Genomic DNA, 27260 nt, shown 5'->3' on the forward strand with positions numbered 1-27260 from the left:
CAAAGTGGGGTAAGGTAAGAAGGCAGCACCTAGGTTGGGCTGTCCTGCCCTGACCTGCCCAGAAGGCCGGTTCGATCTGGGAGGGCCCCTCACCCTCCAGTGGCTGAGTGTCACATTTGCATTTAATCCTTAAATCTTATCCATCACCTGCTCGAGGCTAAGCATTCATGTGGATTTTCTAGCAAGGTGGAAAAATTCAGCGACATGAACAGATATTTTTCGAGTTCGTATATTAAAATAACAGCTCCTCTAACCACTTTACAAAGGGGCATTCGCCTGGAGACTAGGTAGCCGACCTAGTCCAAGTCCTCCCAGCCAACGGGAAGTATATAAACAAAATTCCAGGACAATTTGACACCAAGGTCACGTTGCCATCTTTCTCTCTGCCTCTACAGCCACGCAGTCCAAGGCATTCAATCCAGGGCAGTTCAAGTTATGTTTTTCCCCATGTCAAATTAACATCCTGACAACTGTTTACTGCCTCCCACTCTCTGTCAAGTAGTTTGCTACTCACCGTAGCTGCCAACTTGCGTCCTGGAATTACCTGCATAGAGGAGAGTGTTATGAACGCCTGTACCGAAAGGGGATACACAAAAAGAAAAGGAAAGAGAAAGAAAGCCATCAAAACAAACCCGGGATTCCAAAGCAATGTCAACAACCTGATTCAGTAAATCGTGAAAGAAAACCAGTATAACCCGTTCCTAATGCCCCTTAACTCCTGGACTGTGTAATATATTGAGTGGCAAATGTCAACAAAACGCGAAGACCAAGGATGTATCCCAATGAAGACCAAGACCCAAATGTCGAGGATAAGTCTGAGCATCGCGGATGACCTCTGTCAACAAGAGCGTACACTGCTGTCGCTATTTCTCCTGCTTTAGGGCGCTTCCGAAGAGAAAGTATTTGCATGAATGTCACCACTCTGCCATTGTAGGCTCCGAGCGTTCAGTTCATGAACCTCGCTTGACGATTTAACAGCCGGCCGGACCAAGAAATCATCGAGATGCCTGCCTCTAGGGCGCAGAAGACGTTGACAACAGAGACCACAACAGTGATAGTGACGTAACACTCCACTTTGTTCCGACCCTCGGACCTGACGAGGCTGACATTCAAGAAGAGTTTGGCCGCTATACGTCGTCCATAGTGCCGGCGGGCTCCTCATCTTCGTCACCGAAGCTGGCCACGGATGACATGTCGCTGTCGTCCTCGCTCTCATTTCCTGCATCGGCTGCAGCCTCCTTGCTTGCATATCTCTGGACGTACTCTGCTTGGAGGATTAGTATATATACAACAGTGGGGGCAGTTTTCTAGACATAAACCAACCTTTGACCTTGGCTTCGTACGACTTCGGTTCCCTGAGCATCAGTGCAGCTGCTTCACCGTTCAAGGGGTCGGTGGGGTTCGGATACCGGAGTAGCTGTGGCAGAAAAACCTCAAAGATGTTGATCATGTCAAACATGGGCGACCATGTTTGATTTATCACATCCAGACATACTGAGCCAGACCTGGTTTGATGGCGCTAAACGTCAGCCACGAAGTCCACCACTTCTACCGAGTCACCAAAGTGCGTATAGACCACGTACAGCTCGTCGATGTTTGGGTGGAAGATCCTGTTGACAAATCCGATGCTAGGGGACTTGTATGGGTACTGATCTGGGAGCTCCACGTGAACCTTCCAGGTTCCGCCTTCAAAGGGTGCTGAATTCAACGATCGAACCGCGTTAGCCCTTTTTTCGAACCAACTCGCTGTCGGTAAAGACTGTATAGCCCGGCGCGGCTTTTATTGGCGTAGGGGAACTAACTTTCTTCCGGACCCTTGAACACAACATAGAATTCTTGCCTGACATAATGTCAATATTTAGTCTCATCGTCCGCCTCGTGTAGTATTCCTGAGTGGTAGTGGGGAAGGGCTCGCGCAGGGGTTTTGTATCGTAATTGGATGGGAGCAGTTATGTGCCGCGCTTACACTGCAGAAAGCGACGAGTTAGCAACTGCAGCATCTCGACGCGGGGACATTATGTCCACGCAGCGAGTTAAGATGGGCTTAGGTGTAATACTTACTGTTGTCATTGACTAGGGTGACCTCATAGTCACTCATCATCCTTTCAAGCTGTTAGCTACAAGGCTATGCGGGCTTCGTCGGGGCCTCTTCTCACATCCTATAATAGTAAACATATGTTAGCTCGGTATCGCTCGCAAACGGCGGAGATGAGAAAACACCAACTTCATGACCTATAGAGCCAGAGAAAGCCGTCAGTAACTTAGTTCCTCGTCAGTGTTGTTGACTCCGCTGCACTTACATCCGTCTCGATCCTCCTCCGTGGACTACTCATCTTGGCGGGTTGCCTGTTCGCTGTCCAAATAACGGTTTCGTCGTGCTCGCCTCCGGCTGGACGGATGCCCTATTATAGTTTTTGGTGCCGTCGCTGAACCAGCCTTACGGACCGGGTCGTTGGGGTAGTTTACGTGGTTTTATCGTCGGGCCGCACACGAGTCGGAACGAACGGTTTGTATATCTGTCGGAGCGACACACAGCAAACGGCGGGTCTGGTTGTTGCGAGTTAGGGTTCGGTTTCGAAAAGCAGTCAGAAAGGCGTAAGAATGCAGTCGTCCTAAAATGAAAGTTCGATTGGAAGGTGAAAAAAGAGGTACTTGTCTGTTGGGTAAAAAAAAACGGGGGATAAGAAGAGTTGTTGTTGTGCACGCAACGGTTTGGGCAGATGTCGTCAGTTAAGCAGTTGGCTCATGCAGGGCGGGGAGTCGGGCCTGACGAGACGCGGGCTGCTCCATGTCATTGACGGGGATCACGAATGTAACCCACCCCTCGATAAGGCTACGATTGACAAGCCCAGTTATATCCGATAAGAAAGGCAAGCAGCAACGCAGTTCGCTCGCGCCCCCCGCCCATAGCACTAAAAGTCACGAGACACCAGAGTTCCTTCAGGTTAGAACGTGAATGTTTGTTTGAATCAGCTGGCCTGGGTACCCCCCTTCACAAAGCAGGTTAAGCGCAATTGCTTTGTTGTGTAACGCTACAGATGTGCGCATCGCCAGAAAGCTTGCCGAATCAATAGATGGCGCCAACCTAAGAAGGGAGCAACTGACAAGTGTTCATCTCACTGTTACCACATTCGGCGACTAAATGGATCGGACCATACTTCTGGAAGACTACGGCTTGATTAGCAGCCTTTGACTAGTTTAGGTATGTAAAATCGGTGAGCGATATCTCGTTACAAGAACTACAGTAGAGGCAATGATGTCTCCTGATTCCCCCTTGATGTACATTGCCAAGAGTGCCTACTACCTATTATAGCTGTAACAGAGTGTAATCAAAGCAGTCATAAACAGTCGTACAACATGGCAGCACGCTTATATGTATGTGTGCACACTATATATACACTGCTTTTCAGTATTAACTCACGCAATGAATGGAAAAGGCATAGGCGCTGATGTGGCAATGCCGCCATGGTAACGCCAATCGCAAAGCCAACGGTGAATAAGCGGAGTCCATCTGACTCTGACCACCCACCGGGATGCATTCCCACGCCGTCCGCCGCGGGGGGTCCAAGAAGATCCGATCTTCAGGCACTTGCCGTCCTTTCAGTTTCGAGCCTCGGCTCTTGCGGTAATACTCACTCACCTTCAAAACACACAAGTGGGAACAGGTCACGTGTCGGTCTCGTCCAAGCGGTCGAAAAAAAAGGGTCTACAAGTCACTCCCCACCACAGAAAGTATGAGTCTGATACTTTCCGCATGCCCCGGGACCCCTGTCCGAGCCAGTGCTGGTCAGTCCGGGATTAAGAAAACACCAGAATTTTGAGAGATGTTCCCCAATGTACGCGTGCAAAAATCATCATGACCTTAGTTATTAAAGAACAAAATGTGGCCAAGCCCCAGAAAAAATTTCCTGTCATGTATTTCTCTTCTTTTGATCCAATATCCTGTCACTCAAATTCAAATTTGAGAGCAGGAAAACTTGGGCTGCAACTTGAGAGTAAATTACGTTTACACACAGCAAGTTCATTTTTTGTGCACCTGTACTCTTGAGCACGTGCTTTTCTCCAAGTACACGGTACCTCCCACCACTGCAAGTTGCGCACGTAACCCCAAGTACCTTAAACATGCACCCTCCCGCAGCCACAACGGCCCTGGCCCGGTCGTGTGCCTCAGTGGCTTCCACATTGGTCAGGGGTCGCGCGATCAACTTGCCCAGGACACAACAGCCATGCCGCACTTTGAGCAGCATCGCAGTCTCGCCGGCAAGGCCTTCAAACCACCCAGACCAGGTGTCTACTGCAGCCTCGCAGAAACCACAACAACAGCAACAATGCAGACATAGCTCGCATTCCCCAATGGGCGCACCTATTGCCAACCAGCGCAAGAAGGTAACCCTCGGCACCCTGCGTTCCCTCTACAAAAAAGGGGAACCAATCACTGTCATGACGGCGCATGACTTTCCCAGCGCCCATGTCGCCGATGCTGCCGGCATGGACATCATCCTCGTGGGCGACAGCCTGGCCATGGTTGCCCTGGGTATGGAGGATACCAGCGAGGTCGTGTTGGACGAGATGTTGCTGCACTGCCGTTCGGTCGCAAGGGCCACAAAATCCGCATTCACTGTAAGTCAACTTCGACCCCACTCTATATGCCTGGCATGTATCACCCGACCTAATAACATTTCTCATGCTAACATAACAACCAAGATTGGCGACCTTCCTATGGGCTCCTATGAGGTCTCACCCGAACAGGCCCTTCAGACAGCTATTCGCTTCGTTAAGGAAGGCCGGGTGCAGGGCATTAAGATCGAAGGCGGCCGAGAGATGGCACCGACGATCCGCAAAATCACCGGTGCTGGCATTCCCGTCCTGGGCCACATTGGCCTGACCCCCCAACGCCAACACTCGCTGGGTGGGTTCCGAGTCCAAGGCAAAACATCTGCTGCTGCCCAATCCCTCCTGCAAGATGCCCTCGCAGTTCAGGAAGCCGGGTGCTTTGCAACAGTCGTCGAAGCTGTCCCCGCTGAGGTTTCTGCCCTTTTAACCAAGAAGCTGTCCATACCTACGATTGGTATCGGCGCGGGCAATGGCTGTTCCGGACAGGTTCTGGTGCAGATTGATATGACGGGGAACTTCCCACCCGGTCGCTTCCTACCCAAGTTCGTCAAGAAGTACGGAGATGTTTGGGGAGAGTCGATGAGGGCGATCGAGGCTTATCGGGATGAGGTTAAGAGCAGAGCCTATCCTGGCCCTGAGCATACGTATCCGATGCCGAGCGAAGAGCTGGCTGCGTTCAAAGCCGTGATCGAGGGCGAGAAGAGCTTGGAATAGACTCGAGAGGCGTTGCTGCGCGTGATTACCTTAATAGCGTTGGAGTTGCGTGTTAGTATGTAAGGATTGTGCTTGCATGGAGCGGCATTATTTAGATTTGCATGCATATACCTTGTTTTGCGGCCATTTACATGCGTCGATGCGCCGATCAGCCTGTCTATAGTCGCGGGAAGGCAAAGATATAGGCGTTTAATAGACCATCTTAGCAGGTGTTGTCTTTTCACCAAGAGTGCTGCAAGCTTAGAGTTCTTCCCCGGAACTACCGTAAAGCCCCGCTACCCAAAGGCAGGAGTCATGGAGTAAGATACGTTGAGCTGGCCGTTCGAATCCTTGAAGCACTGTTTGTTCACTCGAGCAGGTTAGCAACTGATATCAGTTTTCCACCTCCATCCCGCGTACCCTGCAAGGTTTATGGGCAAACGCAACTGACCCGGTGCAGATTCCCGACGATTTCATCCAGGGCGGGCGCAAACGTCGAATTGATGTACAGAAACACGCTCTCGCCATTGCCAACCTTGAGAGTACGTCGCAGATACGCGACCACCGCCTCGAACCGCTGCGCGGCGCTGATCTTGCACAGCTCCTTCCTCAGCGCCGGCGCGCTGCCGCCGACCGGTTTGAAACGCACCACAACCTTTTGGTCTGCGGGGAACTCGCCCGCCGTCGCCAGCGCGGCGGTGGCGTCGCGCGGGAGCTGCGTCAGCATCACCGACGCCGACATGGTCAGTGGTAGGTCGGGAGACGGTGGAGATCCATCGTTGTCGTCGGCGTCGGGCGCGTCGTCGGGGATGGGAGTCGCAGATGAGGATGCGGGGGCTGTACTTGAGGAGGATGGCGGCGGCGGCGTTGGCGTCGAGAGGGACGGGCGCCTTAGCTGCGGGTTGCGCGTGTAACGTGTCGGTGGAGACGACATTGTGAAAGGAGCCCTCAAGCAAGCATGGGGCGAGCGTCACAGCCGGCTTGTTTTCCCACCAGCTCACGAAGACCAGCTCTTGACAGACGGCTCGTAAAATTTTAAGCAATCAACGTATCAGGGTAACCAAGCTGATGTGTACAACGAAAGGTTACATGAAGTCAAAAAGGCTAGACCAACCCAGACCTAGACTAGGGATTAGCAACAGCGCTACGCTATGAAGATCAAACCCCACTTCAGCGTTGGAGAAGCTTACCCCACATCGTGCGTCATTCTCCAGGACCGTAAGGCTTAACCCCTACTCCTGTGGACTACACTTGGGATGGAAACTGGCGTTTATCAGCACGAACCTCATGCAATTCGCTGTTTTCCTCCCCTAGTCTAGTTCTAGTTTATTGTGAACAGAATTCTCCTTTAATAATTCTACATCATACAAGTTACTATGAGCCTATGGTATATATCCATCCCACGACCTTCCTTACTTCATCTCCCTGAGCCAAAGGAGTGTCATAGGCTCAATGAACATAACCTTCAAACAAGGCATCAGAGTACCTGGATCAAGCTTCCAATACAGTGCACCCCTCAACTACGGCGCGACTCTTCTTGAGGCCAGAATTTTCGATTCCATTTGACTTCGAAGGGAAGCCTATTGGTTTTCCCAATCGAGAACAGTAATGATCTACTCAGGTGGGTCTGGACTGGCAGAGTGACAGACAGAGACCGTCCATATATGTGCTTATGAAAAGTATTAAGAGTGGTTTCAAAACGCTTGCGCCCAAAACAAAGAGTGGAAGAATAAACAATTCCCGCCGCCAATGCATAAGTATGAATAAAAAGACGCCATGCGTTGCGTTGAGTGTTGGAAAAATAAAATAAAAGACAAAATGTCAAAAAGCCAAAGGCTTGGTAAGCATGGGGAGGCAACCAACCAGCCCAAGAAAAGCAGGAGTGGGACGGTTATTTTGTTTGTTTGACAATAATTTGCAGTCGCACAAGGGTATTTGCGAAAGGAGCAAGTGGCGAAAGTAGACAAGTGACTGAACAGCTTGTGTTGGATTAATAACTGGAGTGTTGCTAGCCGCTATTGCAGTACTTCGAGGTGATGTGGACAGGCCTTTCAAGCCACTGGTCTAGACTAACATCAAGAGACTCTGATCTGGTGACGGAGTCCCTCGAGTGAACGTTATTGGTCGTCAGTATTGGTCGTAGTTCTGCTCGACAGTCTCGTCGCTGTAAAGGTGATGATGAGGAAGAGGTTGGCGCTCAAGCTGTTGGAGGAGACGATCCAGATCTTCCCAGTTTTCATCATTGTCGGCGAACTTCCGGTGAGTACGTGATTGGATATGCTATTAACCAGTTGTTAGTTGATGAGCGCTCTGGGGCGGGCTGAGAAAAGACCAAACCTACCTCTTCAAAGTCTGCGAATTTGTCCTGGCAGTTCTCGCAGTATCCAGGTTTCGGATCACGCTTCTTAGGCTTTGGCTGGAGCTTTGAGGGCACGCTATGCGTACGTCTATGCTGAGTCTCTTCACCTTCGAAAATGAGTCGCGGGTTGCCTAAGCTGGTTGAACGACTGAGAGGGCCGCTGTCCACACTCATTTCGGCATGACGGCGAGAGCTGGGATCCTGAGAGATAGATCCACTCTTCGCCAGGACCTTGCGCTGTAGGCCCAGAACCTCTTTGCTCACACCCGACTTGTTGCTAGCAATAGTCCCCGTGGTCGATGATATCATCTGGGACCGGATGGCGGATGTTATGTTGGAAGCCTGGAGCCCGGAAGCAACCGGTTCCCCTGCAAAAATACGTGCAGGTCTCGAGCGGTTCGTGCTGATGAAGGCGTTCGACAGAGCATCCTCCTTGGACAACTTGGAGCCTTGCGTGGGATCCATGAGAGCATTGCCGCCGGTCGTTGTTTTGGATGGGAACAGAATACGATTGGTCGAGACTTCACTCATTTCCGCCAATGGTCTCTTTCCAGTAATAGGTTTCGGACGCGCGATCTGTGTGGGTGGTTGAAGCTTCGGGGCAGAGCCCACAGCAGCATTCACAGCTGCCTGTCGAGCAACCTCCCGCTCCTTCTTCGAGTGTTTTTCAGGATCATGGTCCTCAACAAAAGGACAACGTCCACTCCCTGATGCTCGGAACTGAGGCCAATCTCCCTTCATCTTGTCGGCAACCTTCGCATATTCACGAGCCATGATTGGACGCTGCTTCTGCTCGATATCGTAGATGTAGATGAACGGGCCCTTGAACAAATGCATTTCCTTTGTCGATGCCGTGGGATCGCGATCCGAAGGGCCACTGACGCGTTCCTTGTTCAACATTTGCAACGGGTTGCTCTGCTCTACCGTCTTGGCAGTACGCCCACCTTGTCCCAGGGTTGCAGCACGGTAAGGATCTGACTCCGTGAGCATATCAAGAATGCGCTGCATCTTTTCCAGTGACCAAATCTTCTTGCCCATGGTCAAAGCCCGCCCCAAAATATCGTTTTGCTGGCGAGGCGCCTTAGGTCTCCGCACGACATCCTCTCCGAGCTGTATGGGGGGCCTCCTCCCTGCGGGGTGCGTATCAAACAGTTTCCGCTTCGCGCAGTTCGAGTCGAGGTTTCGGCTCAGAAGTGACGGGTTGATCGTCTGAGGTTCTTGGTCTTCGCGGTCGTTTTTCGTGCTCACGTCAAGCTTGAGCTTTTGTGAGGTCTGAGGCTGAGGGATAGGCCTGGTGGTGACGACATGGGAAATGCTGATCGAGAAGAATTTGTCCTCCCTCTGTAAACTGTTATCAGCACGACGCCTGCAATATAGGGACAGGGGCTACTCCGACGGGAAACTGGACCACACTTACAGCACCTAAAGCCGCAATCTGCCGCTCGATTTTGGGTAAAACCTCCTGGGGAAGGTTGTCCAGGTAGAAGACATGCTTGACAAACTGCTGCTTTTGCGCGGCAGCCCATTTTTTGAAATCATTCACATCCTCATCTGCCAACTGTGCCTTCACATGTTGCTGCGAGGCTGCGTCCCTATCCCTGTGCCCACCAACAGCCCGACTTTGGGTGATGGTGTGTGTTGTGGTTCTGGCCTTAACAGGCGAGCGAGCAGTGACACGATAGGTGGATGGGTTGCTGATCATCTGCTTCTTGGCTGGAGGTGGCTGCCCATAGAGCTCCTCCCGCTGGTTGCTCGCATGCGAGCGTTTCACGGGCTTGGGATGTGCGACCGCCATGGGCCTCATGGGCGAGTTAGCGGCATTTGGGTTGCTCGACAATGGCACTCTAGACCGAGAAGACATGGCCGTCTGGTGAAATGACACCGGAGACGGAATCAGTGATACAGTTGCCATAAAATCAACAGGACAAACTCGGCATAGCCTGTGCCGGGCTGTCTATTTTTTCGACCTGGACGACAACTGAACTCGATTGGCCAAAAAAAAAATCGAAAACCGAGTTGCTCGTGACTCGTGACTCGTGGGAGCGAGGCAGTCGAACTTGTCAAAAGAACTGTCTCGAGATTCGTGGTGTGGAATATGTTGCGTGGTGTATGGTGGTGTTGAACCGATAGATAGGAGCTAATTGTATTGGTCAGAGCGGGGGTTGCCTGCGTGTAGAGACGCGACTTGGAAAACCCGCCGCCACACACACGCCCACACCAAAACACGCCCGCAAGAAACCACACGTAAACCGGTCAGTGTCTGGCCACGTTGTGCATCGAATGTCGACGGTGGAAAATGGCGAATAATAAAAGCTGATGAGTTTCAATTGTGAGCTGTAATCACACTGAAATGCCTTTTTCACCCGTCAGGCAAGTTGGTGGTGGGTTATCGGGGTTGTCAATGATGTGAAGCTGGTTCTTCGATCCGAGAAGGAGGATGTTTGAGCAACAGGAGAATTTGGCGCGACTCTAAGAAACTTTGGCGTGGGCTGGGAAGCTCGGGCCAGTTCTGCTCCCGCGTCTTGGTCGGTGCGGTGTGCTCTCATCATCGATCCACCTGCGTCAATAATAACAGCCAGTTCAGGTAAGCCCATGTGGGGCCCAGCACAGTTTGGCAACGACCGCAGAGCAACGGCGTCACGTCCGGGAACTTGGCTGTGTTATTTTGATTTCCCGGTCGGAATGGTGCCGATTTCGAGGGGCTACGGCTTGGACCGTGTAACTTGGTATTTTACTTGACAGGTCTTCCAAGTTTAGTGATAAACAAACAAAATACAAAATTGCAAGAATTGCGCTGTGTTTTGCCCTGAGAGGCAGTCAAAGCTCTAGGTAGTCACCTGCTTTGTTCCAGAGGCCGTGTGCAATTCATCGTAGAGGCCCATTTCACTCACCGTAGCACAATTTTCAAAGCACGGGCCTAAGCAACCGAGATGAGCGTGATTTAGAACACCAATCTCATGCTGAAAACACAGACTGTACTGGCATTGGATCTCATAAACACATTTCACGCCCACTTTTAAAAAAGTCAAAAATGGCATTCCCTCTAGCGCGAAAAGCTCTTGGGAGGATTTGCAGCAAAACAACGAGGACATCGTTATCATTGAACTGTCGAGGATCATTATCGAGTGGGATCCTGCAATTAAGCCCATCGGGAACCAGGGCTTTGCGGCATTCATATTCACCATGGACGAATTCACCACAGAGGCTTGGTAAAAGGGGGATTGCTACGACAGTTTCAGCCTCTGAATTGCAGTTTGGCCAGCCAGTTCATGAGACTCACCCGCACATACTAAAGGCTGGAGAATGTAAGGAACATGAAACCAAAGGGGCAGGAAATCTAAAAACAAAATTAGAGACAAAGCCTGAATTCAACATCTCACTTGGTTCAAGACATGTACTCACTACTGCATCTAACTCATCTCAGTAACGCCAGGAATCTCGGCTCAAGAATACTATGATCGCCGTCAAAACCTTGCAGCTCTTCTCCCCGAAAATGGAGTCGCCATCCTTGTCTCGGCAGAGCTCAGGTACCGCTCTGGCGCCGTCTTCTTCCCCTTCCGCCAAGAATCCAACTTCCTGTACCTGACGGGCTTCGCCGAACAGGATGCCGTGGCTGTGATCCGGAAAACCGGCCAGCATGACCACGAATTTAGGCTGTACGTCAGGCCAAAGGATGCCTCGGCCGAGCAGTGGTCCGGCCCTTGGAGCGGCGTCGATGCAGCCATGGACGTGTGGAACGCCGACGTTGCCGGGCCCATCTCTGCCGCCGCACACGAGGTTGGTCAGCTGGCCAAGGCCGCCTCGCCAGCCATCTACACCGACGCTCCTGCGTACGGCGGTGGCACTGGTGCGGTGAAGCCGCTCGCGCCGCTGGTCAACTCCCTGCGCGCCATAAAGTCCCCCGCCGAGGTGGCCAACATGCGCCACGCGGGCCGTGTCTCGGGGCGGGCTTTTACTGCCGCCATGCGGGGTGATGCATCCGGATCCGACTGGAAGTATGAGCGTGACCTTGCCCTGTTCTTCGACCACACGTTCTCCACGACTGGGTGCGACGGCCAGGCATACGTGCCGGTTGTGGCGGGCGGGTCCCGTGGCAGCATGATTCACTACGTACACAATAACCGCGAGCTGCCGACAGGCGAGATGGTATTGGTGGATGCCGGTGGCGAGTACGGCACGTACATCACCGACATCACTAGGACATGGCCCATCAACGGCAAGTTCACCCCTGCGCAGCGAGATCTGTATGAAGCCGTGCTCAAGGTACAGCGGTCGGCTGTGTCGCTGTGCCGTGCGGATTCGGGCTTTTCACTGGACAAGATCCACATGATTGCCCAGGATGGACTACGCGATCAATTAATACAGCTGGGTTTTGAATTTGATGGCAGGAATGGGCGGGCTATACAGACGTTATTCCCGCATCACTTGAGTCACTACGTTGGCCTGGATGTCCATGATACTCCTGGGTATTCCAGGAGCGTACCCCTACAGCAAGGTCATTGTGTCACGGTCGAGCCTGGTATTTACGTGCCCGACGACGAACGCTGGCCTGAGCCCTTCCGAGGAATGGCCATACGCATCGAGGACAGTATTTGCGTTCTGGACGATGTACCGCTTGTTTTAACATCCGAGGCTGTCAAGGAGGTGGCTGATGTTGAAGCTCTACGGGCATGACTATAATTATAGCAAATTTTTCTGCTTATCACTGAGCCCTGTAAATTATTCATAGCCAGAGAATGTAAAATCTTTGTACTATTTTAGGTCTCATTTTATCCGACCCGAGATTCTAGCCTTTTTGACCCTACTGCGACCCCTAATAACGGCATCAATGTCTGTTTCATCAACCTCGGGTAATCGCAACAGGCAGCCGCAAAAAAGAGAGCAGGAAGCAGATCTATCTATTTTGGTAATCTCGTTGTTCTTCTGTAGTTGGTCGTATCTCATGCAAAGAGTAGCGATTGCCGTATAAGAAATATTTACATTGAATAAATACGCTCCTCTTCGTCTAAGCAACGAAAGAAAATCAGCAGAAAGCTCTCGGGTCGAACAGTGTCCTGCTATAATTCGGCATTTGATATGTAGGACGAGCAGTGGCACTAAGAAGTTGCTCAAAGGCTTGCAGTCGTTTCGAGAGCTCTTGATGTTGTTGAACAATCATCTTATTCTTCTTCTCCAGGTAATGGATATACTCGGTGGCTTTGGTAAGAACGGCACCCTGAAGAACCTTGCGGTCAGCATTGCTGTCTTGGGCCCAAAGCAATTTATACCCAAGGTACACTCACCTTGCTGACTTTAGGACCGCGTGAGGGCTGGCCCGCATCCTCGCCATCCTCTTCGTTCTCTGGAATTGTCCGCAACGCAGGAACGGCATCTCTCAATTCCGAAATTTTGTCCTTCAGATTTGTGCGATATTTGCGCTCGATATCGTTATGTGCAGTCCGGTCGCCCTTGGGACCAGCCTTCTCCTTCCCTTTGTCTAGCCGTTGTGGTTGGGGCTGTTTAGGTGGCACAGTGTTTGGCGGCGGCATGTTGAGCAGCTGGCTCATTGATGCAGTTCCTAAGCCAAAATCACTCATAGCTGACCCAAAATCAGTCTGAAACTGGGAATACTGATCAGCCATACTCGAACCGAGTCCACCAGAAGTTGTCCCACGGTTCATCGCTATTGCTATGAGGCGCCGTTGTTCGGCTTGATCCAGAGTGCTCCTCGATTGTGTGCTCATTACAGAGTCCATTCTCAAGCCCGGCTGTGGCCGTTCCCAGCTCAAGGGAGTTGAGAAAAGACTTTCTCGTTGAGGGATTTCGGTGGGCGCAGTTGAATCGATTTTCGAAAGCTGCTCCGCCAGACTGATCGAAGCAAATGTTTGCTCATCGTCAGAAAGCGCATTTTCCAGTGCACTATCGTCAAGAGAATCCTCCACTTTCAGTTGGGCTGTTCTTGAACCTTGTTGAGACGCAGCTCGCGCTTCGCCTTGTTGTTTTTGTTTGTGGGATCTGGCCGTCCAGTTAGAGAGCTGTCGAGACAAATTCAGACCAGTTCGTAAACTACAATCGAGATTGTCCTTGTATCGATAAGGCGCACTTGTGTTTATAAAGATATGTAACTAACCTCTGAGGCTCAGGCTCCTGTACCTTGGACTCGGCGGACGGCTCGCCCTGAGTGGTCGCGCCGGCCTCTGCGCTCGTCTCCTCGGGGATTGTCCCTTCGTTGTCAAACTGAAGCCAATAATCCACCGAGTCAAACGGTGTTGAATCAGTGCTCAATTTTGAACGCTTCCTCTCCGGCTTCTCTCGAGATGGTGGTTTCGGCGTTCGGGTTGGAACTAGAGTCCTTGGCCCTTGAGTGTATATTGAGCGCTGCCGCTGTGGGGGCTCGAATGCGGTACTGCTATTGTTTTGATCCTGAGGTTGTTCGAAAGCTCCGAATCCCATGCCTCCCAGTCCTTCCGGGTTGAAAGAGAAGTCAATGTCGGCTCCAAGGGTCGAGGGGTTCCATAACGGGTATGGCTGGCCAGTGCCGCTCGAACGGGTCAAATTCGCAGCGCGTTCCGCCGCATTTCTCGTCTGTCCACTATGGTTAGCAGAGTCTTGATGACAGCTGGGTATGCATTTGTACCTGGGCGTTGGGCACCGTGAAGTACTCCATGTGCCTTAAAAGGTTCGGGTCCATATTGTCGTCCACCCCTAGCTCGTTGTAGTTATAAAAGCAACCCGTCCTCACTGACGCTCCGTAGAGCTATGTCACTTCGAAATCAGGATGTGGTGAGTCGCACCTTGGTATGCGACGGACCGGATTCAGTTTCGAGAGATGGTATACCAATATCCCCCAACAAGTCGTGCCAATTCAAAGCTGCGGAAATCGTGTAACTACTGGGTAGATGTTCCCGATAGCTTAGGCCAGCTTCCGTATGTTGCAAGCAGTTGGTTCGCACTCAGCCAGATTGAGTTTCTCGGTGCCAAGGCCGTCGAATGTACCAAGATGCAATCCCGTACTTTGCAATGCGACGAGGAGCATGGGACAGCGCAATTCGCGGCTGTCGAACCAGGTTGGCAAATGTTGAAGTTGTTGAAATGCAAATATTACTTTGCATTAGGTAGATATGGCTCAAGTGCACGATGGGGCAAGAAGCTGTGATAAAAGCTTGATAGCACCTTGTCGATCAAGTTCATCAGTGGTCTGATTCGGGTTCAGTCCGGTACGATGGCGGGCACGGGCTACGGTCTACCTCCGGGTAGGCGACAACGCTTTTATGAATGTGACAATTCCATCAGACATCAACGCCGACCAAGGTTGTGGTCGTATATAATGCCCTGTAGGCTGGTGGGCTTTGAGAGAGCCTGGGCGCGGTGCAGGAATTGTCAAATGTTATGTGTTTAGTACCGGATGGGAGAGCTTTCTCACGGCGGCGATGGTCCAGGGAAAGCAGTCGGAGTCGGAGGGTAGGGTATAGGTAAGGAGGGTCCACCAGGAATTCTGGCCAACATGGGGGTTGGGTACAATATGGTCTTCCGCTGATTGGCAGGATGGCGCCGACCCAAGAGCTGAAGATGGCCTGACTTTGCCATTGTGCCTAGGAAGTCTTGTAACATGTTGTTGTAGAGCCCCTGGTGCTCTCTGTCGAAAATTTGGTCATTGGCGCCAGAATCATACGACTTTTTGACGAGAGAGGGGAATCACGCCTGACCCCACACTAGCCTGGACTTGCCGACGGTAATCGGGGTCTTTCAAGTGGGTCTGGTCACCATCAGACGGGGAGAGATGTTATTTGGCAGTAAAACAAGGCCCACATAGTACCTCCAAAATCAAAATACCGGCACTCACATAAGTAGGTACCTACCTAGGGAGGTACGGGGCACAGAGTACGGAGTCTCTGGCTAAACTTAGCCATCATTTATAACTGTCTAGGTACCTGTGAGCCTCAAAAGCTGCCATCTACTCTCGAAAGTGTAGATTGAGCGAGTAACCAAACATTGGAGAAGGAGAGGTAATTCTGAGTCGTTGGCCACTGTAACCTAGGTCCCCGTCATACTGTGTCAATCGAGATGGCGGCTCGGTAATGAAAAGACTGGTTGTTACCCGAAATACTGTCAAACAACTTGAGCTTTGCATATTTTACATGCTCCAAGTTGTTTTGTTTGTTCATTTCTGCCTGTCATTAATTCTTAATAAATGCTCAAATCTCCAAGCTAAGAAATGGGCAATCAATTGCAATTCCAGAAGTACATAAGTTGCATCATGGATCAAAAAGGCACTGATTAGCTAGGCGCACAGACCCTGGTCCGGTCTGGAGCATCAATCGTACGTGCTCTTTAGATGTTTGAAGTGTGGATAACGCAAAAGCACAAACGCATCTGTAAAAAGCATCAGCAAGGTACTGCTTGTATGCCAAAATCTATACCGTAGTATACTATTTGCACTGAGCTTGCCTTGTTAACTCATTATTGGGTACTCAATCTGCTAGTTGCCAACAAGTACACACTACTCCAGGGAACCTGTGGCTACAATTACAAAACACGATGCATACAAACATGCAGAAGAACACACACCAGGCTCAAACAAGAATCTGAGAAGGTGTAGACGATGACCCACTAACGCTGTATTGCACAAATGCCTCTAAGACCAGTATGAACCATCCAGCCTGCCAGGTTACCCGGACCGGACCGCATTTCAAAAGTCCGGCTTGGATTGTCCAAAGCCACCGGGTTATTTCAAGTACAAAAGCAATCGTGTCAGCTTCCAGCATAGCTTACTAGGAACTGGTGGAATGGCCAACTGAACTTCTGCATGGGAAACAGTTGCGTGGTATGCAACGAGAGAGATGATTGACAGGAAAATCCTAAAAGCCAGGCTTCTATAACCGACCACTCAGGGAACAACACTCCGCATGGTTCATCTTGGAGATTTCAGCCCTATGGATTTAGCAGAAGTCATCTCAAGACAGACTTGATCGTAGGCCCAAGGAACAAACTAGGTTCACCAAGTCTGTTCCTTTACATTGACTGCAGGATGACTCACATCATCGATGCTGTGCGGCTAGCTATTCTTCGATACCACAGTATTTTATGTAGCAATACTTCATTTGGAAAAGAAAGTACACCAAATCAAATCATCTCAGCGCAAAATGCCCAGCTGGTGTCTGTTATTTGGTCGCTAATTGTACGTAAGATACGTAGTATAGATTTCGTCGCACCTTGCCACGTGCAGCAGCAGACCGTCTGTCCTGTCCCTTCGTACTGGAGAAGCTTGGGCCTTCAGGCTGACTTGAGGGGTGAGCTACCCCACTTATTTGGTAATTTTTATTGGTCGTTCTGCACCGCGTTCAGTCGCCTGGCCAAGGTCCACTAGCCTTGCATTGATCGTGCTTGCCGGAAACAGCTTTGAGCCTGGCGTTTGCGATTGAAAGAAAGAAAACATCCTCTTGAATCTGCGGATTTTGGGTAGGTAGCGAGAGACGCCACCCACCACCTCATGATCTAAACATCAATCTAGGATTTCGTTTCCATTTAAAGAGACTCACACCGTGGGGAATCATTTCTTTTTTTTTTTTTCCAATTACGCTCACATATCCCTATCTCAACGTTCATTTTGATGGAATCACCGCGTCACTGACCACGCGACGGCTTTCACCATGGCGGCTGCCGTGGACTTGGGCTTTTTGTCCAACCATTTGAGCTTGCCGCAAGAGACGCTCGGCACTGTCGCTTCAGACCCTACGCCCGAACTTGTCGCTGCTGTCCTCACAGCCGTCGCCGCCAAGGCGCGCGAATACGACGAGCTTTATTCGGAGAAACTCAATGTTGACATCGCATTGGAAAATGCGGTGCGAAGCTCAGAGTCGCGATGCCAGACCTTCAAGACAACTGCCGATAATGCACTCAAGGAGCTCGAGACCGTGCGTCGAAAACTTCAGGAAGAGGGTAGGTCGCCACCAAACCACAAACTGAGAACAATCTATTTCATATCACTTTGGCATCATGGACTAGCGTAAAACTGACCTAATTTTGTCATTCCCCAGAGACTGCACGCCAAAACCTCGAGAACCAGCTCCAAGCCCTGAGATCCGAATCCACTACGTCTACGTCCCAAGCCGAAACTCTGCGTGCCCGTATCGCGTCGCTCGAGGCATCGAAACGAGACACGATGGCCATACTGGACACCAAGAATGCCGCTAACCTCGAGCTTTCTAACGAGCTCCAGAAGCAGCACCAGAAGACTGTCGCGCTGAGCCAAGAACTAAATACGGCGCAACAAGAGGTCCAGGCCGCCAAGGCAGCCTCAAACACCGCAAAATTCCGTGAACAGTCTGTTCGCCAAGAGTTAGACCTTTCACAGAAACAGAATGAATGGCTGGACAAGGAGTTGAAGACCAAGAGTGCCGAGGCCCTCAAGTATCGCAAGGAGAAAGGCCAGCGCATCTCTGAACTCCAACGACTTAATGACGAGGCTAACTCCACGGTGGATGCTCTCACCAAGAGCGAGCAACAACTCCGCTCCCGCCTGGACGCCGCTCAACGGAAAACCGAGGAGGCCTTGACAAAGCTTCAGCAACTGCAGGAGTCCTCAGCGCGATCGGAAGCTGCTTACAGGCAAGAGGTTGAGACTGCCAAACGGCTAGCTACAGTCTCTCAGGAGTACGCTGATCAGTACAAAAAAGAGATGACCCAACTTAGGGAGATGCTCGACCAGGCCAAAGACCACCACGCGGAGGAGTTGCGAAGGGTCCTACAGCAGCTTGAGCAGGCTAGACAGGATTGCAACGAGCTCGAGCAGAAGATGAACGAGCTGCAAAGCCAGGTCGACCAGCTGCAAACATCACACGGACGGGACACGATGGCGGGCTCAGCACCTCAGACGCCAATGCCCAACGGCTCTCAGTTCCGCCCTGGATCGCCTTTTGGAACACCTGGATCCATCCGTGTCAAGTCACACATCAGCGCCAGCCAGGCTGTTGAGGAACTTTTCAAAGTCAAGGGAGAACTCGCTGGTGAGAAGCGACGTAATCGTGAACTCACCAAGGAAATCGACGACATGATCAGCACACTTGAAGCCAAGGAGCCGGAAATACGCGAGCTACAAGATGAGAACGATATGTTGAAGAATGAGAACATGCGCATGAGCAGCCAGATGGATCAGAGCTTCAACGAAAGGGATGCTGCGAAACGAGCTGCCCGCAGGGCCGAAGGAGCCTCAGCCAGTGCACAGGCTGAAGTTAAACTCCTCCGGGCCCAGATGAGGGACCTAAGCACGCAGATTCAGGTGTTGATCTTCAACATGCATGCGCGCGAAAAGGGTCTCGATCAGCTGACCGACGAAGAAGTGGAGCATTTCTCTCGTCTACAGCGCGGCGAGGTCTCTGAAAATTCTTTGAACGACATGTCAGACACGCACATGTTGATCACGGAGAAGTTCGTGGCATTCAAGGACATTGCGGAGCTTCAGGAGAAGAACGAGGAATTGCTGCGTGTCACCCGTGATCTCGCCTACAAATTCGAGAACGAGGAGGCCCTAGCAGCCCAAAGAAATGCCGCTCAAGATCAGCAGGAGATTGAGAAACTGCGGGATCTTGTGACCAAGCTGCAAGAAGAGTCACAAGCACTGACGACAAGGATGAAGAGCTATATGACGGAAAGAGACATGTTCCGCCGTATGCTTCAGCAAAAGGCTACGGCTGGCGAGATCCAGTCAGTACTTGGGAACTCCGTTGATGGCAGAGAGGTACTTGCCAGCATCGAACAAAACAGCGCGGATGATCAGGACCTCAACGCTGCGCTACGAGAGCTGCAGAGTAACTTTGATGCCTATCGAAACGAGCAAAGTATCGACCTACAAACTGTCCGCGAGCAGGCCAAGCAATTGGCCGACGACAAGAGTGCTTTGCAGGCAGAGGTCGCCAGGGTTACCAGCCAGCTCAGTCTACTGACTGAGCGTTACGAGACCCTTCAAGGCACAAATGCAGATCTCGAGGCACAGAAGGAGCATCTCAAAAAGCGAGCTTCTGATCTCTCGCAGCAAGTGGCTAAGACTGAAGGTCTAGCCCAATCCAGGGCCGAGGATCTGATCGAGACAAAGGGGTTGCTCGAGAGTATGCGTGCCGAGAACTCGAATCTCAAGGCAGAGAAGTCGCTCTGGAAGAGCATTCAGGACCGCCTCATCAAGGATAACGAGGACCTAGGTGAAGAAAAATCACGTCTGAGCAACCTTCTTGCTTCCCAGCAGTCTTTACAGAACGAGCGCCAGCTTTCCGAGTCAGAGACCAAGAGGAGGATGCAGTCGCAAATTGACACCTTGGAGACCGAGCTTAATACCACCAAACGCCGACTAGCTGACGAGGTGGAGGAGTCCAAGAAATTGCAACTTCGTAAGGAGTACGATACTCAACAAGCGCAAAAGCGAATCGACGACCTCATGGCAGCCCTTAGCCAGAACAAAGAGGAGTCAATTGCTCTTAAGACAAGTCGCGACCACCTCCAGGCACGCGTTGATGAACTCACAATTGAGGTGCGGAGCGCCGAAGAACGTGCACAACGTCTGCAGCCACAGTTGACGTCGCGGGCCAACCACACCAACGCCGGAGAGGACAGCGAAGACCAAGAAGCGCGCATCCAGGAGCTCACGGGTGAGGTGGTCGATCTTAGACGAGAGTTGGAGATTGCCAACACTCGCCTGGAGAATGCAAAGGCTGAGGCGGAGCACTTTAAGGAACTCGCCCAGACGATGGAAGAGGACTTGCGTAGTCTCGAAAGCTCACAGGAAACCTACCGGGAAGAATTGGATTCGACCATTGCAGCGAAGGATGCAAAGATCAAGGAACTCGAGCAGCGTATTGGCGATCTTTCGGCAGAGCTGGCTACCTCTAACTCGGAGCTCTCGTCATTGAGAGACTCCCAGGGCGAGATCAGTCGCCGTTTCGAGGACGAGAAGCGCATTCTTGACTCTGAGATCACCCGCCTTCGGGATCAAGAAAGCCGATACAAGGAGACGGCCAAGCATCACCAGGCCAATCTCCGGGCCCAAGCCGAAATCGCCACGAAGGCGCAGCAGGATTACGAGCAAGAGCTACTCAAGCATGCCGAAGCTGCCAAGCAACTGCAACAACTCCGTACCGAGCACAATAAGCTCAAGTCGAACGCTGCGACCTGGCGATCCGAAGCCGAGTCTGCAAAGCTTACCCTGTCTCAAAGCGAAAGCTCGTGGGAGGAACGCCGCAAACAGTTGGAGCAGGAACTGTCAGAGCTTAAGACCAGGCGTGATGATGCGAATGCGCAAAACAAGCTTCTTCATGACCAGCTTGCTAATGTCACCACACAAATCTCCGATCTTCAACAAAGCCGCTCATTTGGAGACGAGTCCTCTGCAACTGCACCTGTTTTTGCCGACACTGCAGTCGAAGGCCTGCGTGAGCTCAACAGCTACTTGCGAAAGGAGAAGGAGATTCTCGAGTACCAATACGAACTTAAGCTTCAGGACAGCAAGAGACTACAGCAGCAAGTCAACTATTTGCAATCTCAACTTGACGAAGCTCGTCTCAAATTGGAGCAGGAGCGTCGCACTCAAGCGGAGTCGGGAACCAATTCCAAGGCCTATGCGGAGCTCATGGACAAGGTGAATGAGATGAATGTCATTCGCGAGAGCAACGTCACTCTCCGCAATGAGATCAAGCAGTTGCAACGCCAGGTCGATCAGAAGAGTACCCGGGTACAGCAGCTTGAGACCCAACTGCACCCACTGCAGGCACGCGTGGGTGAGCTTGAGAACCAGGAGGTTTACCTTCAAGAGGAGATAAAACAGCTCCAAGAGGATCGCGATAGGTGGCAGAAGCGCACCGAATCCATACTGACAAAGTATGGTCGCGTTGATCCTGGCGAGCTGGAGCAGATGAAACAGTCTGTTGCCAACCTCGAGGCAGAGCGCGATGCGTTGAAACAGAACGAGGATGGAATTAAGACGCAGCTGGAGGAGGCTCAGAAAACGTTGGAGTCTGAGCGCACCAAATGGAATGAGGCCAGAGGCAGGATCATCGATCAGGCCAAGTCAAAAGCCCGAGAACAAACAGGTGTGATTCGTACTTTGAACGAGGAGCTGAACGCTCTCAAGGAGAACATCAAGTCGTTGGAGGGCTCGCTCGAGGTTGTGAGGAGTGAGAAGGCTGCTATGGAGGAGCAACTGGCCACTGCTCATGAGCAACTGCAATTGCAACAACAGCAGTTGCAAGCGCCTGCCGTTGAAGTCAACTCGATCGCATCTGCGCCAGATGCGATGGTTGTCGATGAAGGCAGAGCTACTCAGCTTGAACAGGAACTGGCGGCTCTTCGTCAAGAATTGGAGGCCACGGTCTCACTCAAGGCAGAAGCTGAAGCACAGGTTGAGAGCTTACGTCTGCAGTTGGCTACTGCAATCGAGGAGCGCGATCAAGTTGCCGCCCTCGCACAAGCTAAACAACAAGAACAGCAGCAGACGACCAGTGGCACTGAATCGGGTGATGCAAATGCCACTCAGGCCGGGGCCACTGGCCTCAGTGACGAGGAACGCGTGTCACTCCAGTCGAAGATCGCTGAGGCTGAGGCCAAAGCGGCTGATGCAGAGAAGAAAGCGGCCGAGATCGAGGCGAACATGGCTGCCACCCTCAATCAACGTTCAGAAAAGATGAAGGAAGCCCTGAATAAGAAGCTAAGAGAATCCAAGGAAAACAACGCCAAGGAGCTCAGCGAAAAGACGGCGGCACTACAGCAGCAGTACGACCTTCGGCTTGAGCAAGAGCGCAAGATCTGGCTAGCAGAGCATGGCTCAGCAGCAGCCGTCACTACGGACCAGGGAGCAGTCCCCGCCACGCCGACCAAGCAAGAAAATGACCAGGCAGCTTCAACGCCAACCGATCTATCCAAGTTCGACTTCAGCAGGCTCAGTGATGAAGCCACGCGCAAACTACTGTCAGAAAATGCTACCATCAAGAGCATTCTCAGTAACAACATTAAGAAGAAGGCTGAGCTAGAGGCCAAAAAGGCCGTCGAAGAGACAGAGCAACGCATGAAGGGAGACTTGGACACAAAGATCGCTCAGGCTAGAGAACAAGCTACCACGCTGGCCGAGAAGAAATCTACCCTGCGAATCAACATGCAAGAGAACAAGCTGAGAATGGTTAATGGAAAGCTTGGTGTAGTTGAGAGGGCAGTAAAGGAGACACCGCAGAAGCCGGTTGTTGAGGTGTGGGAGGACGTGAAGCAGTACAAGCCTCCTGTAGTAACAACAGCACAGCCTCAAGCAGTCGGAACACCCGCCAAGGGCGCACAAACTCCGGTTGCATCAGCTGCTTCTGGGATCGGCCGTCCGGCTGGCCAGCAAGGTATGTGCATACTTCCCATTTGAGTAGCCTGAAAATTCCGTAACATTTGCTAATCCCCCCTGTATTGCAGTGCCCTCGACTCCAGCTACTCCAGGAGCGCAGACTTCTGTTCAGACTGGAGCCCCGGCCGGATCTTCTCTACCAGCCAAACCGCAGCCCACAGTCCAGCCTCCATCAATGCAGAAGCCTGCAGGCCTCAATCCGTTTGCGCAGAGTACAGGTTCAGCCACCGCGGCGCCCTCGAACAATCCTTTTGCACAAGCACCCTCGCAGATCCCTCAACCCGGCCAAACGCAGCAGGCGGGCCAACAACAGTCCGGCCTGCCGCAACCGCGAACCGGAATACCGCAATCTGGTCGTGGACGAGGTAGGGGGGGAGCTAGTGGAATTGCTCGCGGAGCAAGTAACATTGGCAGAGGTGGCCGCGGTGGTGGTGCTGGACGTAGTGCTAGCGGACCTGTTGGAGGTAGCATGAACCCTGCGGCAAATGATTTCCAGCCTGGTACGGGCATCAAGCGGCCGCGACCCGAATCTGAGGTCGGCACTGGTGCACCTGGTGGTGGCAAAAGGATGAGGGGTGGTGCAGGCGGTGGTGCTGCTGGAGGAGGCAACAATGCCACAGAATAGACGCGAAGACCAAGACTTTGGTCACCAGGACGCATCTGGATTATATACTAGGACCGCAGGAGAGCGGCTAGTTGATGTTTCGTAAGCAAAGAGTTGTGGCCGGGACAACGAATGTGGCCTGGCTAGGGGGGGAGGGCTTTCGACATTGACGAACATTTGGTCATCGTTTCTTTTGTCATATCTACTGCGTTGAGGCTGTATTGTTGCTGCTTTAATCGAGCATTTATCTTTCGGGGATTGCGGCAAGCTTCTGGTTAATGGCCTGTATTATTTCAGACACTCCCAAGGCCCAAGAGGTAGCAGGGGAAGGTTGGCGGGGGGGGGGGGGGTTTCATTCATGTAAAAAAAATAATGTGCAAAGGTTTTTCAGAGTAAATGGGGAGCTGATCATTATTGCGGACTTGAAAGCAGGTACCTGGACGGCTTGTTATATGACAACAGGCCTCGTTTAATGACGTTTGTACGAGCCTATTATTCACCCTCTGCGTGTTATTAGATGAAGATACCCAGAGCTACGACATTAGAGATCCCGCAACCCCAGAAACAGAGTGGCTTCCAACTAGTTAGTGGCGGAAGACCCGGGTTCAAAATAGTCCAGCGGCTGCCTCAGAACCTTGCACTGCTCGACCTCGGAGTAGGCATCCATCCTCGCCTGGACCTGCAGCAGCCGGATCGGGGCGTCGGTAGAGACGTCGGCCCTCTCCCAGGGGCCCAGCCTCTGCAGCGTCTCGAGCGTGTCCCAGTAGCCCCTGGCAGCGAGGTAGGCCGGGTCCGGGTTCGGGTCGCGGTTGGTGCCAAACGCGGCCCAGTGGTCCATGGCGACGCGGGAAAAGGGCAGGTCGCGGCCGTCGCGGTCCGGGAGCTCGCCGCGGCGCATGGTGCCAAAGAGTATGAGGTGGTCGCCGCCGTGGCACTTTTTGTACTCGAGCTGCTCCGGGTCCGTCGTCTCGCAGTGAGGCTTGGTGTAGCCGGGGAAGTTGTAGGTGCGGTTGAAGCTGTAGGCCCAGAGCGACTCAAAGGTCGAGTGGCGCGCGGCGCTGTAGACGGTTGCCTGCTCGAGGCAGGTGAAAAAGGCGTCGGTAGCGATACGGATGACGCCGTCGAGCGCCTCGGCCGGCGTCGGGTCCGAGGGGATGCCGAAGGCCGGGCTTCTGACCGCCGCCGCAATGGCTTCGCTGTGGACGGCGGGGACTATGCTTGGCACGATGTCGGCAAGGGGCACGCCCGGAATGATGGGGACGCTCACGAGGTTGTTGCCGGCCTCGTCGCGGTCGATGCCGGTCATGAAGGCCACGTCAGAAGCGAGATTGTCGCTGCTGTTGACTGTCAGCCTGTCCGAGTCGATGTATTTGCCGTCGACCGTAATGCCGATGGCGTAAAGCGATGTGTTAAGGAACGCTGTGCCGTCGACTGCGCGCAGGCATCCGAGTGCCGTCTCGTCGGTGGCGCAACCCACCTCGGACACCACCTTCTTGCCCAAGTTCTCCCAAGCCCACCCGATGGAGTCGTACTTGTAGGCGAAGCCCGCCTCGTTGGTCAGGGGCGGCTGCTGAACAGGTTCCTCGGCCATGTATATGCCCGCCGGGCCGGACTGGGCGATGGCAGCGTGGAAAAGGCCCTTGGCCTTGGGGCTCGCCATGAGGGCGCGTATCAGCCAGGCGCCGGCCGAGTAGCCAAAGATTGTGACGCGGTCCGGGTCGCCGCCGAAGCTGGCAATGTTCTCCTTGACCCACTCCAGGCCCGCGATCACGTCCGAGAGGCCGTAGTTGCCGTTGTGGACCCCGTCGCCGAGCACCATCCAGCCGAGCGAGCCGACGCGGTAGTTGACCGAGACGACGACAACGTCGCCGCGCGACGCGAGCATGGTCCCGTCAGTGTAGACGTTCCTCCCCGAGCCGATCCTGAGGGCGCCGCCGTAGATATAAAACATAACGGGCTTGAGTCGCTTGGGTACCAGTGCGGACGAAGGCCGTTTGCATGAGGAGGGTCCTGTTGGGGGCAAATAGGGCGTCCAGATGTTGATGCCGAGGCAGTCCTCGTTGCTTCCGTCAGGGACCTCTCCGGGTACTTGCAAGCACTAGAAGGCATAACAACGAAATCAGTCACAACCCAATGACGGGCTAAATCGTCGAGGTAATACAGCCATGGACCATCAAAGCATGGCTTTATAACTCACCTCTGGCAACGCAAAAAGGGCCGGTATGGGGGCACTGCGCTCCTCGGGCGTCGGCTCGTACGGCCGCGCGTATTCGAAGCGCTCAGGCTTGGCAGCGAACCGGATGCCCCTAAATTTCCACACAAAGAAGTCGCGGAAGCCCTGGTAGACGAGGTCGCCGGCACGCTGATTGACAATGAAGTCGGTGCGGACATTGTTGGTGGCGGTGCTCAGCACCGGCGCCGACTGCGTGCACAGCGCCGGGAGCTTGCTGCTTCCCGGGCCTGCGCAGTCGACTTCCTTCAGCTCTCCGCGGTAGTTGATAGCCCGGCAGTCGCCGGACGAAGCCTTGGAGACCCAGAACAGCTGCGACTTGGGAAAGCTTTCCTGCCAGATCTGGTAAGACAGCGAGCTGTTAAGGCCATCTGTGAAGCTTGCCGTGTCAGGGCTCCATAGCGTCTCGCCCAGTTTGCGGCACGATTCCTCAGCACTGAGAAATTCGGCCGGGGCATGGACGAGGACGGCTGCAGAGCCGTTCTTTGGATCGTCTGTTTAAACCGAGACAAATTAGTTGATATCACTGTATGGACTTGATACAGAAGGTGCTCTTACTGCTCAGGTCATTGTACGTGAGCAACGTCAGGCCGCCTGCAGAGTAGACGTCAGATGGCACGTCAGTCGGGGCCCCTAAGACGAGTAGAGATGGCCAGGCTGCCAACATGGCCATGGTAGCTCGATACATTCTCAACGAGGCTTAGAACGACAAGAGTTTATAGCACGGCTCGAAGGCTGTCGAGATCTCAGAAGGCGAACGGGCGCCATTTCTTCACCTCGGAAGGCCAATCTTTATAGTCATCTGTGATATATTTATAGACATACACCTACACATACACAGATATACAATTCTAGTCAAAACAGACCATCGAGCCATCATGGACTCGAAAGAAGCGAGAAGGATTTAAGCTTGCAAGAGGGGAAGGGCGCTGCATATTGATGGGGTAAATGACCATGCATAAGGCTAGGCTCATTGCAGCCCTCAACAAGAGCTTAATCGCGAATTGGCTCGATGTCTTCAATCAAAGAAGAGTGCGGCTGCCTGGCCGGACCGGCTGTCCGGGTGTCCTCGCTTGAAATTCAATGTAGGACGGGAACGCGACAAGAGGTCAGTCACAGTATAATCACCGAGTTGCGGGGTAATAGCCCGGGGCAGTTGCGGCGGCGTTGGCGCCGGGATTTCGGCGCGATTTGTCCTGCTGTGCCCCCTTTTGTTGTACTGTAGTTTCAAGGTAGGTAGCCGACTGTGAGCAATATGGCTACACAAAGCGCTTGACAGGGTATAGGGAGAGGTTGTTCGGGTGAAAGGGGACCCGATGGATTGGTCTTGGCGACCGAGGGTGTACTAGTCAGCACGAAAATGGCATGATGATATTAGGTATTTATGTACAGTATGCATACCGCAGGTGGTTTCCAG

The 27260-nt window shown here is 52.6% G+C and overlaps 8 protein-coding genes across 8 annotated transcripts; 3 read left to right on the plus strand and 5 right to left on the minus strand.

Moving 5' to 3' along the window:
- Nucleotides 1–1127: 1127 nt before the first annotated feature.
- Nucleotides 1128–2016, minus strand: MGG_00600 (ubiquitin-conjugating enzyme E2 8; the record flags this gene model as incomplete). The annotated part of the gene is made up of 5 exons (XM_003718391.1): nt 1128–1264; nt 1324–1505; nt 1584–1698; nt 1803–1840; nt 1967–2016. The coding sequence occupies 5 exons, from the start codon at nt 2014–2016 to the stop codon at nt 1128–1130; spliced, it is 522 nt and encodes a 173-aa protein (XP_003718439.1).
- Nucleotides 2017–3843: 1827 nt separating this feature from the next.
- Nucleotides 3844–6424, minus strand: MGG_00598 (ubiquitin-like protein ATG12). The gene is made up of 3 exons (XM_003718392.1): nt 5759–6424; nt 5440–5666; nt 3844–5357 (listed from the first exon to the last, which is right to left on the minus strand). The coding sequence occupies exons 1-2, from the start codon at nt 6239–6241 to the stop codon at nt 5604–5606; spliced, it is 546 nt and encodes a 181-aa protein (XP_003718440.1). The 5' UTR covers nt 6242–6424; the 3' UTR covers nt 3844–5357; nt 5440–5603.
- Nucleotides 3884–5538, plus strand: MGG_00599 (3-methyl-2-oxobutanoate hydroxymethyltransferase). The gene is made up of 2 exons (XM_003718393.1): nt 3884–4620; nt 4705–5538. The coding sequence occupies exons 1-2, from the start codon at nt 4123–4125 to the stop codon at nt 5326–5328; spliced, it is 1122 nt and encodes a 373-aa protein (XP_003718441.1). The 5' UTR covers nt 3884–4122; the 3' UTR covers nt 5329–5538.
- A 186-nt stretch (nt 6425–6610) lies between the features above and the next one.
- On the minus strand, nt 6611–10133 carry MGG_00597 (Hsk1-interacting molecule 1). The gene is made up of 3 exons (XM_003718394.1): nt 9084–10133; nt 7649–9007; nt 6611–7587 (listed from the first exon to the last, which is right to left on the minus strand). Exons 1-3 carry the CDS (start codon nt 9576–9578, stop codon nt 7435–7437), a joined length of 2007 nt encoding a protein of 668 aa, XP_003718442.1. The 5' UTR covers nt 9579–10133; the 3' UTR covers nt 6611–7434.
- A 280-nt stretch (nt 10134–10413) lies between these two features.
- On the plus strand, nt 10414–12456 carry MGG_00596 (xaa-Pro dipeptidase). The gene is made up of 2 exons (XM_003718395.1): nt 10414–10971; nt 11091–12456. The coding sequence occupies exons 1-2, from the start codon at nt 10698–10700 to the stop codon at nt 12338–12340; spliced, it is 1524 nt and encodes a 507-aa protein (XP_003718443.1). The 5' UTR covers nt 10414–10697; the 3' UTR covers nt 12341–12456.
- MGG_00595 (uncharacterized protein) lies at nt 12362–15248 on the minus strand. The gene is made up of 4 exons (XM_003718396.1): nt 14283–15248; nt 13776–14230; nt 12949–13660; nt 12362–12881 (listed from the first exon to the last, which is right to left on the minus strand). Exons 1-4 carry the CDS (start codon nt 14334–14336, stop codon nt 12690–12692), a joined length of 1413 nt encoding a protein of 470 aa, XP_003718444.1. The 5' UTR covers nt 14337–15248; the 3' UTR covers nt 12362–12689.
- A 1765-nt stretch (nt 15249–17013) lies between these two features.
- Nucleotides 17014–23962, plus strand: MGG_00594 (uncharacterized protein). The gene is made up of 3 exons (XM_003718397.1): nt 17014–17584; nt 17683–23007; nt 23078–23962. The coding sequence occupies exons 1-3, from the start codon at nt 17296–17298 to the stop codon at nt 23632–23634; spliced, it is 6171 nt and encodes a 2056-aa protein (XP_003718445.1). The 5' UTR covers nt 17014–17295; the 3' UTR covers nt 23635–23962.
- MGG_00593 (uncharacterized protein) lies at nt 23963–27170 on the minus strand. The gene is made up of 3 exons (XM_003718398.1): nt 26402–27170; nt 25811–26337; nt 23963–25711 (listed from the first exon to the last, which is right to left on the minus strand). Exons 1-3 carry the CDS (start codon nt 26529–26531, stop codon nt 24194–24196), a joined length of 2175 nt encoding a protein of 724 aa, XP_003718446.1. The 5' UTR covers nt 26532–27170; the 3' UTR covers nt 23963–24193.
- Between the last annotated feature and the right edge of the window lie 90 nt (nt 27171–27260).

The sequence above is a fragment of the Pyricularia oryzae genome, chromosome 5 (assembly GCF_000002495.2).
Source record: "Pyricularia oryzae 70-15 chromosome 5, whole genome shotgun sequence".
In the NCBI taxonomy this organism is placed as follows: domain Eukaryota; kingdom Fungi; phylum Ascomycota; class Sordariomycetes; order Magnaporthales; family Pyriculariaceae; genus Pyricularia; species Pyricularia oryzae.